The sequence below is a fragment of the Trichosurus vulpecula genome, chromosome 5 (assembly GCF_011100635.1).
Source record: "Trichosurus vulpecula isolate mTriVul1 chromosome 5, mTriVul1.pri, whole genome shotgun sequence".
Lineage (NCBI taxonomy): Eukaryota > Metazoa > Chordata > Mammalia > Diprotodontia > Phalangeridae > Trichosurus > Trichosurus vulpecula.
Genome location: NC_050577.1, coordinates 10,030,257 through 10,042,688, shown reverse-complemented (window position 1 = coordinate 10,042,688; position 12,432 = coordinate 10,030,257). Strand labels below are relative to the sequence as shown.

The 12,432-nt window shown below is 49.5% G+C and overlaps 1 protein-coding gene across 1 annotated transcript in view; it reads right to left on the bottom strand.

Moving 5' to 3' along the window:
- TSPAN13 (tetraspanin 13) overlaps positions 1 to 9,047 on the bottom strand; it is a 31,045-nt gene extending 21,998 nt beyond the window's left edge. Inside the window, exon 1 of the mRNA XM_036758519.1 lies at positions 8,748 to 9,047. Within this exon, the coding sequence (XP_036614414.1) occupies positions 8,748 to 8,810 (63 nt within the window). The 5' untranslated portion in view covers positions 8,811 to 9,047. The remainder of the gene's footprint in view (positions 1 to 8,747) is intronic.
- Between the last annotated feature and the right edge of the window lie 3,385 nt (positions 9,048 to 12,432).

The following is a 12,432-nucleotide window of genomic DNA, read 5'->3' as shown; positions in this document are numbered from 1 at the left end:
GGTACTTACCTTGCAGGGTCAGAGGAGGTGAGATGTGCCACTATATTAGGAATCCTAAACTTCTGCACTAAAAACGTGAAAGCTTCCACAGCCCAGAGCTGACTCTCCCTGCCCTCAAGCAGTGGAGGCCAGGGAAAAGCTGGTGAGTCTGGTTGTGGGCTACAGGCGTTCATTCCATTCCCAGCCCCTTTCAGTGTGGTGGGACCCTTCAGAACGGAGCGCCCCGGAAAGGCTCTCAGGAGCTTGGGTCCTCTCCGCCCTGGGACGAAGCACTGGCAGAAGGCTGCTGTCCTTCTGACAATCCAGGCTGGCCCTCCTTCCTGACTTTCCTCCCAAGCCTGAGCCTGACACTCACTATTCACCTTCTCCCAACTCCTGACGGCCAGGCCAAGCCAGGCCAGGCTAGGGAGCATGCTCTGGGCCAGTCCATCCTCCTGCGGCATTTCTCCTCAGCCACTCCCATCCTCCCTCGATGTTCCCTAACAGCTTAAGATCCTTGTTCTTGAGGCTCTGCCTTCCTGCTGAAAAGGAGTGGATCCTCAGCAACTAGGGCCCTGGCTCTATCTGGACTCTGTAGACTGGCTACTTCCCTACTGTCCCCCACCCACCCACTAGAACATAAGCTCCATGGGGGCAGCATGGTATCTGCTGTTGTCTGCATGCTCAGTATCTGGTACAGAATAAGTGTTTAATGAATGGTTGTTGATGGATTGACTGGAGAGGAATCTTATTAAAATCCTGCTCTTCTGGAATGTTTTGTTAAATGGCCAAATGATGGTAATACTTACACAAGTGACTTAATGTCCTGCCTTGGCCTGTGAAGGGGCCCATAGATAATTCTGAAAAGCACTGTTTCTGGTACTTAACATCTTGTTTTAGTTTATTGACCAAGGCTAGGAGGGTGGGTGGGGAAGCGCCGTTGTCTCCGCTCCCCCAGACGGATCAAACCTGGGAAAGGGGCCACGAAGCCCGACACAGCCTATTCCCAAGTTCTCTGTATCCTGAGAGAACTTGGAACTCAACAGGCCGCTTTCTATTCCTATCTCCTCTCTTCCCTAAAGTCTTGCCCTGATTTTTTTTTAGCAGCAGGCTAGGACAAAGCATTAAGCTATTACAGAGATGCCAGATTAATCTGCCTAATGTAGGGCTCTGGTCCTGGTGCTCTCCCTCCCACTGAAAAGCCTGCAGAGACTCTCCAGTCTCACAGATCATGGCAGCGGCGGAACTTTGGATTGGGAAGGAGCCTTGAAGGTCCATGAGCCTAGATCTCTCATTTCCTAAGGATGAGTTGTTGTCGTTGGCCTTTGTTTTCCCGAGAAGAGGAACAATGGCACCATGAGGTGTCACTGATGGCACAAAGTTACACTGGGAGTGTGGAGGGAGGCTAGACCTTTAAAGAGCCAAGTGCTGTGGAGAGGGGTCTGGAGTTGCAGTCATAGGATCTGAGTTCAAATCCTGATCTGCTCCTTAATAACATGACCTCGGCATGCAATTTCAGCCCAGTGAACTTCAGTTTCCTCTGCTATAAAAGGGGGAGGCTGGATTAGACGATCCCAAAGGTCATTTCCAGCTCCGTAGTCCACCAGCTCCAGCTCTAAACTAGCCCCATCACTTCACTTCAGTTTATGCAAGCATTTTCTTATGCACAAGATATTTGCAGGGCAGTGTCTTTGCTGGGATGTTCATAGAGTTAGCTGGAGGGGAGGGGGGTTGCTGGGGGGTTTTCGGGGGAGGCATGTCTGGCTCTGGCCCAGGATAGGACCTCTTCAGCACAGAATGCAAACTCACCAAGGTCAGGGACTACTTTGTCTTTAGAATCCCAGTGCCTGGCTCATAGCAGGCACTTAATGAAAGCTGCCTGTTATTGCTATGTTTGCCAACACACACATGCTGGCCAGCTCTCTAGCCAATTTGCCATGCTAACATTTTATAAATGGTGAAACTGAGGTCCATCCCTGTGCTTAGGGCCCCAAAGCTACTAAATGTCTGAAGCCAGATTTGAACCCAGGCCTTCATGACTCTGGAATCAGAACTCAAATGAACCAGTACCCACTGCACCTCATTCTGGTTCCCCCAAGCACATACTTGTATGCCATCAGGAGAGATCGGAATGAGATGAGAAGCTGTTTGAGGGCTGGCACATGTCTTTGTCATGATCCACACAGAAGGCACTTGGATATTTGCTGAATGTGAGGAACCATTCCCTCTACCTGCTCATATATTGAGGGCAGAGACAGAAAAAGGCATTTTTGCACCTGGCCTCCAAGGTGGACAGTTCAAATTCCTCTCCAGCTACTTTAGTGAGCCCGGCAGGTTTCTGAGTCATCATCATATCCCATCAACTTGGATCTCACAAAATCAATCCTCTGTACCATGGAAACCAGAATTTCTGAGCTCAGAAATGGGCATTTTCAAAGAGTAATATTAAAAATTGTCCCTCACTGAACCCTTCTCCTGTTTCTATCAGAGAGTGAGATCTGGAATCAGAAGACACAGATTCAAATGCTAGCTGTCACTTAGCCAAGGCAAATGACTCTCTTGCCTACCTCAACTGCCATCATCATCCTCAAAGCTGGCAGTAAAGAACACTAGGTACTGGAGTTTCAAACAGTAGAAGGAACACTAGATTTAGAACCAAAGGAGCTGAGTTCAAATCCTGGCTTTGCAAACTCCATTTCTGAGTGACCTTAGGCAGGTGCCTTCATTTCCCTAGACCTCAGCTTCCCCAACCTTAAATGAAGGGGTTGGATCCAATGATCTCTCTCAAAACTCCTTGCCAAGTCTCTATCTACAGTCCTGTGAGCTACATAGAGACAGTATCTGTTTTAAAGTTTGCTGTTCTAAAGTGCTTTTTAAAACATTAAATTATTTTAAATTGATGTCATGATTTTCCCACCTTGTGCTTTAGCTGTGCTTTGTCAGGAAGGGATAGGAGGGTTGTTATTCCCTATTTTTTCAAAGGTATGACCACATACCATCTGCCACTTTCCAAATTCTCTCTGCTTCAGTTTATGTCATGAACATTCCTATCAGTGCATGACATTTCCTACAAAAATGATCCCTCTGAAAACATTCTCTCCACATATCTGGGGAAGGGGTAGGGGGAGTGAGGGGAAGGAGAGGTAAGGACAGATAATCAATCAAACTCTTTATTGCTCAGCTAGCTACGATGCCTTGATCTGACAAGAGTCCCTCTAACCTCAGGCCCTCTCTTTTCTCAAAGGCTGCCCCAGAGTGGGAAAAGTTAAGAAGGAAGAGTTCCGACTTGGCTCCTTGGATTGGATCCTCTGACAGATGGCCTCTCTTCATCCTGTGACATGTTCTATTTCTGAAATTTGACCCTTAACCTGTTATGGTTTACCAATCTAGAAAGTTCAAGCTCATGTTTAGAACAGAATAAACAGCCACACTGCTTTGGTAAGCTTAAGAAGCCTATGCTGTCTCAGGATGATGCCGATTCCCACTAGCTCTGCTTCGGTGTGGATGTTGACCCAGAGAGAATCTAGGTAAGGTCCCATGCTGCCTTGGGGACCTCAGAGCAGAGAGCATTTTCCCCTCATAGTTCTGTGCTCTAAAGAGAGAAGGTTTAGATTCAAAACTCTTGCTTTAGCTTAAGAAATATTGCAAATCAGCTGCTCCATGGCTTAATCCCAAAGTGCCTGGCACAACATAACGTTAACTGGATAGAATTTACAAAGCAGTTGAAAATACCTTACAGATATACTTGAGCCTACCCGGAACAGAGGCTCACTGGTCAAACATCTGCAGAGATAAGAGCAGGAAATTCAGAGCTGAAGGACCTGAGTTCAAATCTCCCCTCTGTTACTTACTCCATACCTGAGTGGCTTTGGGGACACCACAGTTCCTTAAATTTCCTCCTGTATAAAGCAAGGACACAGGGCCAGATGACTTGCAGGACACTTCCTGGCTCTTAAGCTAATCTAATGCAGAGATCGACCACCTGCTGATTTTTTGTTTTGCCTCCCCTTAGACATTCCAATGGCCCACTCGACCTCAGTAAACATCACAGAGCTCTAAATTTCTCCAAAGGTGTTATTGGCAATCCTGTCTCCACCTGGGGCCTCAGTTTCTAGTTCTATCCTCAAACTCTGGCTTTGGGGTTTTTTTGGTTTTTTGGGTTTTTTTTTTTTTTTTTGCTGTTGCTGTTTCCTTTTGCTGGTTTTTATTTTCTAAAAGTTTGATGCCCTGAAGCACATAAAGGGAGTCTCAGGGCCAGTTTCTTATCCAGAAGGTGGATGAAGGGATTAAAGTTCCTTCCTCCCCCACTCCCTACAATCCTTCTGCCTACTATCCCTGCTCTCCAGAGGGCGGCAAGGAACTACAAAGGGGGAGGCGGGCCCAGAGCTGCCATAAATAAAGGATTCTGACCCTTGCCTGGCCTCCTTCAGGATCAAGCACATTCAACAGGGTGAGGGAAAACCTTTGGGACTGACGTCACTGATTGTGAAGGAAGTGAAGGCTTGTCAGCAGAAAGTTCAGTGTGTCCTGACCCCAGGGACCCAGGTACCCTCTGACTCACTTCTAAGAGGCAAGATAGAGTGGTGAAACCTTGATGACCTTAGCAGCCCGGAAAGCCTGGGTTCAAATACTGACTAATATCGGATACTGACTGTGTGACCCCGGGCAAGTCACTAAGCCTTTCTCAGCTTCAGTTTCCTTGTCTGTAAAATGAGAATAGAAATAATGCTACTCATAGGGTTGCTGTAAGGATCAAATGTAATCATGGGACCCACTTCTGATTTTTACTGACATGACCTTGGCTAAGTCATGAAATCCTTACGGGCTTCAATTTGGTCATCGGTAAAATTAGGACCTGATTAGATGCCTCGAAGGCCCTTCAACCTCTAGATGTACAACCCTATGTAAAGTGGTTGGCAAAACTAAAGCAAGACCCAGCATGTATGTGCGTGCATGGGAGTTCCCTCTCTCTCCCAAGCCCTTTTCGTCCTCTGGTGAAGGCTACAGACTCCTTCTCAGAACAATCTTTTTAAATGCACAAAATATACGGGATAGCAGAGGAAACCAATTATATTGGAACTGGAAGAGGAAGGAAAGGAATAAATATTTCTGTAGTACCTACTATGCGCCAGGCACTGTGCTAAGTACTTTTAACATATTAAAAAAAAAAAAAAGTTTGCGTACCCAAGTTAAAAACCTCTGCTCTGTATAAACACCAGCTACTACGATCTCATTCTTCTCACCTCACACAGTTAGAATTATTTTTATTAATCCTACTCTTTTCGCGTCTTTTTCAGGGCAGTTCAGATGGAATGGGACTGGGACAAGTTGCTAGCCACCTCTTATTACTTGCTCTGCAAAGTGGCTAGAGGGCCGCCTTTTGTGCTTGCATCAATGTATTGGGTTGGCAGCTCGTCCTTGGTGGGCTTGGCGGCCAGGCAGCTCCCAAGTCAGAGAGGATGACTGGCATGGCCCACACCTAGCCCTCTTGCCATGTGGTTTTAACATCTTCTCTTAAGGCTCTACATTTTGGAAGTCTTCATTCGTGTCACTTGGAGTTCATAGTTGGCATGACATCTCTTATAACATCCTCACTTTTCTAAGAGCCAATGTCATTATGGTTGTTATTAGTTATTACTGCCATCACTGATGATTGTGACACTGACCACAGCCTTTAGCCAGCTACTGCCATGACTGTCTGGGCATCTCCAACTCCAAGGAAGTGGGGATAAATGGATTAAAAATGAAACAGGATCAGACCCAGAGGCCTACCATGGCACCTGGGCATTCATTTTAGGAGGCGACTTTCCAAAACACTGGGGAGATAGTAAGCCCAAATGATGTTCTTGTCTTCACAGGACAAAACTCCCTGGTCTCCTCCTGCACCCCCAACAATGACATCATATCTCTTCTGATTTTCTACCAATGCTAACCTTAAAATACTAAGCCAACCTCTCCCCACCCCCACCAGCGATGCCAGTCTAAATAAATAACAACCTCAGATCTGTGATAATGTGAAATGACACACCATTCAAGCCAAGCCCAGATCTGGTCTGGCTCACTGACACCCCATGACCTATCCTGTTAAATTTGGTTAAGTGGAACCAGGGAGCAGCAATACCCTAGAAATGAGCTCAGAAAATCCTAGATTTTTGGAGAATATGAATGTGAAGGAACATGAGAGAGCCAAACAGGAAGGAAATCTAGGCTTGCTGTCAAAGGAAGTTTCTGAGTGATTGGTGACCCCAAAGTGGCATGGACTTCTCCAGACATGGTGGATGCCCCTCCTTGCAGGTATCCAAGTAGAAGCTGAATGGCAGGCATGGTGCAGAAAGGATTCTTCTGGGAATGTGGGCTGGGAGAGAACAGGGGTTGTTAACCTCTTCCATGTCATCTACTTTGGGAGTTTACTTACTGAACTCTGGACCCTTTCTCAGATTTCTGTGTGAGGACCACACCTTACAAATGCCTAGATTGGCTGCTCACTGGGATTCCTTCTGATTTGATCATTTCATGATTACCTGGTCAAATAATCAAACTATATTTTATTTACTTCTATTAAGTAGTTCTGTCCTAGAGCGCAGGGATTTTTGTGGGCTTTTTTGGTTTCGTTTTTCATTTCTTGTCTGTGTGTCTAGTACCCAGCACAGACACATGATCGATGTTCAATGGACTGGACTGAAGCTTTTACCTGTTTCCATTTTACAATTATAAGATCACAGGTTGAGAACTGGGAGGGACCTGAGGTGTCCCGATGTCCAGGTTCATTTTACAGATAAGGAAAACCCAGGCCAAGGTTCCACAGGCAGTAACTGGCAGGACCAGAATTTGAACTCAGGTCCTCAGACTCTCCACCACTTTTCTTTTCCACCATGCCCCATGACTCCACTAGAAGCCTTAGGATCCAAACCACGTCACTGCCCTTTAAGCATCACTGAATTTCACATGAATGAACTCTTACTGTCCTCTGCCCTAGGCTGGCTTCTTCCAACGCCCTCTTCCCTCCCACCCCTTCTTCCCTCCCATCCAGCTGAAGGCACCTGTGCTGGAGGTTGCCAGAAGCAATCTGAAACTCCTAGCTCTGCTTTTAAAAATAAGTTCCTGGATCTTACTGCCCAGGACTGGCAAGCAGCAAACCTCACAGGTGAGCATTCTGGGGCCCTAGGGAAACAGGCTGGGCCATGAAGTCACATGCCAAGGAGCACATGACAGGAGTGGTGGTATCAGAGAAGGGATTTGAACTCAGAGCCCCAAAAAGTCAGTGTGGAAGCAGCCCAGGCCAACACTTCCAAGTCACTAACAGAGTTCCCAAGAGATCTGATTAGCCCTGACTTAACGACCAACTAACCTGATAAGCAGCAATCAAGAAGACAAAGGTGGATGGAGTGGGGGTGGGGAGAGAAATGCATGACATAGGTCTCTAATTACACTGGTCTGATCCAGGTACACTGGGCCTGGACAGTAGAAATTTAACAGCCATCTGCTGAATCACAAGGCCAGAATTCACCCAGCTGGTGGTTGGGGTGGCTCTGCTTTGTTATCCCTTTGTGACCAGTAATCAAGTGGATGGTGCTTGGCACTAACCAGAAAGGTTCATCTAAGCTTGCCCTCAGACCTCAGCCATGGTCGTACACAAGTGAGCACACACAACAGTCCCTGTAAAATGATCTGAGCTCTCACAAGGCAGGGCTAACTCCAGGTTCCAAGGCCTGTAACATAAGCTAGCCACAGCTGGCCTGGCTCCTTCTTAACTCCCAGCCCCCTGGGGATGTTTGCAGAGTGGGAGCTAGGACAAGGTAAGAGGTGGAACAGCGGATGGAGAATGAAGAAGGCGTGGAGGCCTATTCCCAAGAGCTGGGAACATTTTTTTTTGTATCCAGCCTCATCAGCTTCTTCCTCCACGTCCCTCGCCCCACCCCCCACCTCACACTCCCGCTATTCAATGGAGTTCAATTCGATTCAACCAACTAGAAATCCGAGGCTTCCAAAGTCCCTGCTCAGCATCTCTTGAGCACCCACTGTGTGCTGGGAACCCTGCCAGGCAGTGAGGGTACCAGGACAAAAATCAAAGGGTTCCTGCCTCGAAAGCATTTAAATTCTGGGTGAAGACCTTGGTGCCAACCCCTGAAAGCAAAAATGATCCGTATTATTATCTGCAAGCTCACTTGGGTGGGGACCTGCCGGAAGACTACCCGGCTTAAAATGGAGCGATGCTGGTTGCTAGCAGGCACTGGGAAAGATATGAAGCGGCCACCCTGGAGAAACAATTGTTTAGGAAAAAAACCGGGGAAACTTCGGAAGCCACCACGCACATCCTGATGTAAATCTGCCCGGTGGCCTACAAGGAAGCCGCCGGCCATCAATGTGGCTGTAAATTACACGCTGGGCCCCAGCCCCCGGCTGCTGTGGCTCCAGGACACCCCAACCGAGGCTGCCTCCAAGGCCACCCTTGTGCTAATCGAGCAGGCGAACTCGAGCGCGGCCCGGGCGCCAGGGATGCGGGAACCGGCTGCAAAGCCGGGGGACAGAGGGGTGTCGGAGGGCGGGGAGAGAAGGCCGAGGCCGCCCCAGTCAGGAGCTCTCCAAAGAGATGCCAAGGTGGGGCGGGCTGCCCAGAAGCCAGCCAAAGGGGCTGCGGGAGAGGAAAGGAGGCTTCCAGGAGGGGGACGGAGACGGCTGGGGTGGGATGCGGGGGCTGGGGGCATAGGTGGGAGCCCGGCCGGGCAGCGGGCGGCAGCAGGTGCCCGTGCCCGGGGCAGCTCACTTACCGTGTAGAGCAGGTTGAGGGCGCACAGGCAGCTCCTGGAGCAGGCGAAGCCGCCGCACACCATCTTGGGGGGCGAGCGATGGAGCCGGCCGGGCAGCCCTCGGGCACTGGCACGGGCAGCCGCGCCCCCTCCTCCGCCCTCCCGGGCTCGGCTCTAGGTCTCGGGGGCCGAGCAGCGGCAGCCCGTCGGTCCGTCAGTCAGTCCTCCCGTCCGCCCGCCGCCCACACCTTGGCCTCCCGCAGCGCAGCCCAGCAGCGCCCAGCCCTGCCCAGCCAGCTCCCGCCCGGCTTGCTGGGCTCCGGCCGCCGCCGCCGCCGCCGCCGCCGCCGCAGTGCCCGAGGCCCCGCCCCGGCCGGGCCGCGCACGCTGATAGGCGGCTGCCCTGGAACAAAGGTAAGATATGTAAATATATGCGCCGCCGCTGAGGCAGGGAGAAGGAGCGGGCGGGGCGCTGGCGGGGGCGGGGGAGGCAGGCACCACGTTGGCAGGTGGAGGGGGCGGGGCGGCCAGAGCCCCAAGCCCACTTGGGGTCCCGGGACCCACGGTCTGGCAGCGTCTCCCCCCTCTCTGGGCCTCAGTTGCCTCCTTTGTCAAATGAGGGTGGGTGAACTAGGCGGCCCCTCGGGTACCTCTCGGCTCTAGAGCTGCAGTCCTGCGGCTATTTAAACGTAGGTTCTGACTCCTGGACCGCCTGGCCCAGGTTCGCGGGATAGGAGGGACAGGGCAAAGGGGGGCACGGCGGGCTGCCAGGACAGGCCAGAAACTAGACTCCGAGAGCAAGGGTGGCCCAGCACTGAGATGAAGGCGAAGCCTCCCTGAAGGGCGGGTCTTCCACGTGGAATTATCCTCAATTTACACATGAGGAAATAAGCTCTGAGAGGTGACGCTAAACCCTGGACCATAGAGCTAGTGTCAAACAAGGACCCAGGCGTTCGGCCCTCTAGAGATTTCTAGAATCCCGGCCCCAAGATCTTAAATTTAATTAGCGCATTTTATGCAAATTAGAGAACAGGCCAAGACCTAGAAAAGCACGAGAGTTTTGCTGATGTAATGGCCCCCTCCCTGAAGAGATCCTAGTGGAGTCTGAAGTGGAAAGCTGCTGGGAGGAGGTGACACCAAGAAGGCTTTTGAGACCCATTTCTAACTTGGTCCTTCCTCGGTTGCTGTATTGATTGCGTCAGTTCTGGGACTCTGTGGGCAGAGGCAGACGGTGGCAGCCTCCCTGCACCTCAGTGGATCCTGGGGGCCGAGGCCAGGAAGCCATCCCCGATGGCCTTCCTTTGGGAGAGGCGGAGCTGAAAACCGAGCACCTGGGGCGGCCTTCTCAGCGACTCCAGACCTGCCAGAGCTTGGACTCTGCGTATCCTTGGGGCCAAGGGGAGCATCTGAGGACCTCGATGGAGAAGCAAGAATAAGCTTATGAATTATGCGTATTTATGGGCAAAGCACTGTCCTCACAACAACACTGTGACTAGTACGGGGAGTATTTCGATCCCCGTGGACAGATGTAGAAACAGGCTTAGTTCAAGAAATGGCGGGACGCCCAGGGCAAGGAAGGTAGCAAACATCGGAGCAGAGGCTCCAACCCAAGGCTTCGGGCTTCAAGGTCAGGGCCCCTGCCCCCTAAACAGCCGTCTAACTGGTGATTTCCAGGGCAGGCTGTGTCGTTTCTGATCAATAGAGCAATCAAAAATTGTTTCTCTTAGCACTGAGAATTGTTAACCTCTTGCTTGGTAGAGTTCCTGGCCCATTGCCAAGCCAGTAATTGGTTGGTTGAGGTATTCAAATTTAACAATGCAAAGCTCCCCAACTCGCAGGGGTAAAGAGTACAGCGTGCCCCCCTCCCCAAGGAGCCGGGAGACAGACCCACCCTACCTTAGCTGCCCAGGTGGAGGGCTGCAGGGTGGTGAGTTGCGTATTAGCCCACACTTGGTTGATGTATTATTTGGTTGGTTTTGTTAGACTTTTTTTTCTTGTTTCTTCTTTCTTAGAGTAGATTTGCAAGTTCATGTGCAATCATCTTTTTATTGTAATATGGTGTGAAAATGCTTGTTTTATTCCACAAATTTAAAATAAAATCTAATAATAAAAAAGAATGACCAGTAAATGACTAAGAGCTGGCTCCAAGTAAGGTGAGGCTATCTTTCTTTTTGAATTGAAGTGTTCTAAAAGCAAAGATATCAGTACAAAGGAAAACAGAAAGCACCTTCAGGGGCCACTAGTGGCTCTTAATTAGTTTTTATTAACTTGCCCTGTACCTTCTCTTCCTCCCACTCTCTTGCCAACACACAGAATTCAGCAAGATTCCCCCTGATAATTCCTGTGTTTGTGCCCGTACCGAATTGCTAAGTGAAAGAGCTCCCCATTCATTGGAGAGCAGCCTCCCAGAGCCCAGCCACCCTTTTGATGAGACCCGCAAGGACCTTTCCTTTGGAGGGTCATTGCATGCCCTCAAAAGCCCAGTCTCTGCCCCAAGTCTCTCCTGTGGTTCCTATGCATTTTCCCCTTCATTATCTTCATCCTCTCCCAGTCTATATGCCCCAGTCCCTTCCTAACTCAGTTTACACCTCCTTTTTGCCCCACCACCATTCTTTCATTTATCTTCATCCTGTTAAGTTTTCACTTTTGATGGTTCTAGTCTTCTTTGAATATTGGGAACATAAAATCAAGTGTGTGTATGCAATTCACATTCACATAAAATTCCAGCGCTGCGTCACTCCCCTACTCAAAAATCCTCCGTGGCTCCCTCTTGCCTCTAGGGTAACAACAACAATGACAACTGCAAGCTTTTGTTAAACACCTACTATGTGCCAGACGCTACGACGTGGTCAGACTGAGACTACCAAGACACAAACTAACCCCCCTCAAGGACCTTACAATCCTCAGCCCGACGTTTAAGAGCCTTTACAATCTAGATACACGCAGGCACAATATTCCGGCTCTAGTTCATATTACTCCCTTTTCCTCATTCTCTACTGAGTCAGATGTGCCCTACTAACCGCTTCCCGTCCAGCGCTCTGCCTCCGATCTCCATATAGTGGCACAGCGGTCCCCCACGTCAGAAACCATTACCTCCTCCCTTGCATTTTAGGGAATAGCTTCCTACCAAGCACAGCTCAGGTGTCTGAGCCCCAGAGTGGGCATTATGCCCTCTTGAAACGACTTCCTATTATTCCGTATGCATTTTCTATTTTCTCAGCTGTTTGCATGTTGCGTTTCCAGGTGAATGTAAACTCCTAGAGGGCGGGGGCTTCATTTTTGTCTTTGTTTTCTCATAGAGTTCCGCACCCTGCCTGTCATAGTGTTGGCAAGGACTTAATAAATGTTGCCGAGTTGAGTTAAGTTGCTTTGGTATATAATGAGTCGTTGAAACTAGCATCTGCCCTGTTGTTCTAGCCAGGTTCCACAAGAGGATTGGACTTGTCTTGTGACCGACAGAGAATACCAGTAAGGCGTTAAAAGTCCAACACCTTGTTTGCTCTGTTTAAAATAGCTTTACTGCTTTTAACATTGACTATGGAACTGCTTACATCAAAATGATTTCTATCAAAACATAACCAAGGGTTGGTGCTGTTTTCTTTGGATTTTTTTTTTTTTTGATGAGCTGTGTGTCTTGTTTCTTTGCTCCTCCTCCGTTGTCATGGCAAACACAGAAAGGAGCCTTGAAAACTTTGCTTTGTGATGG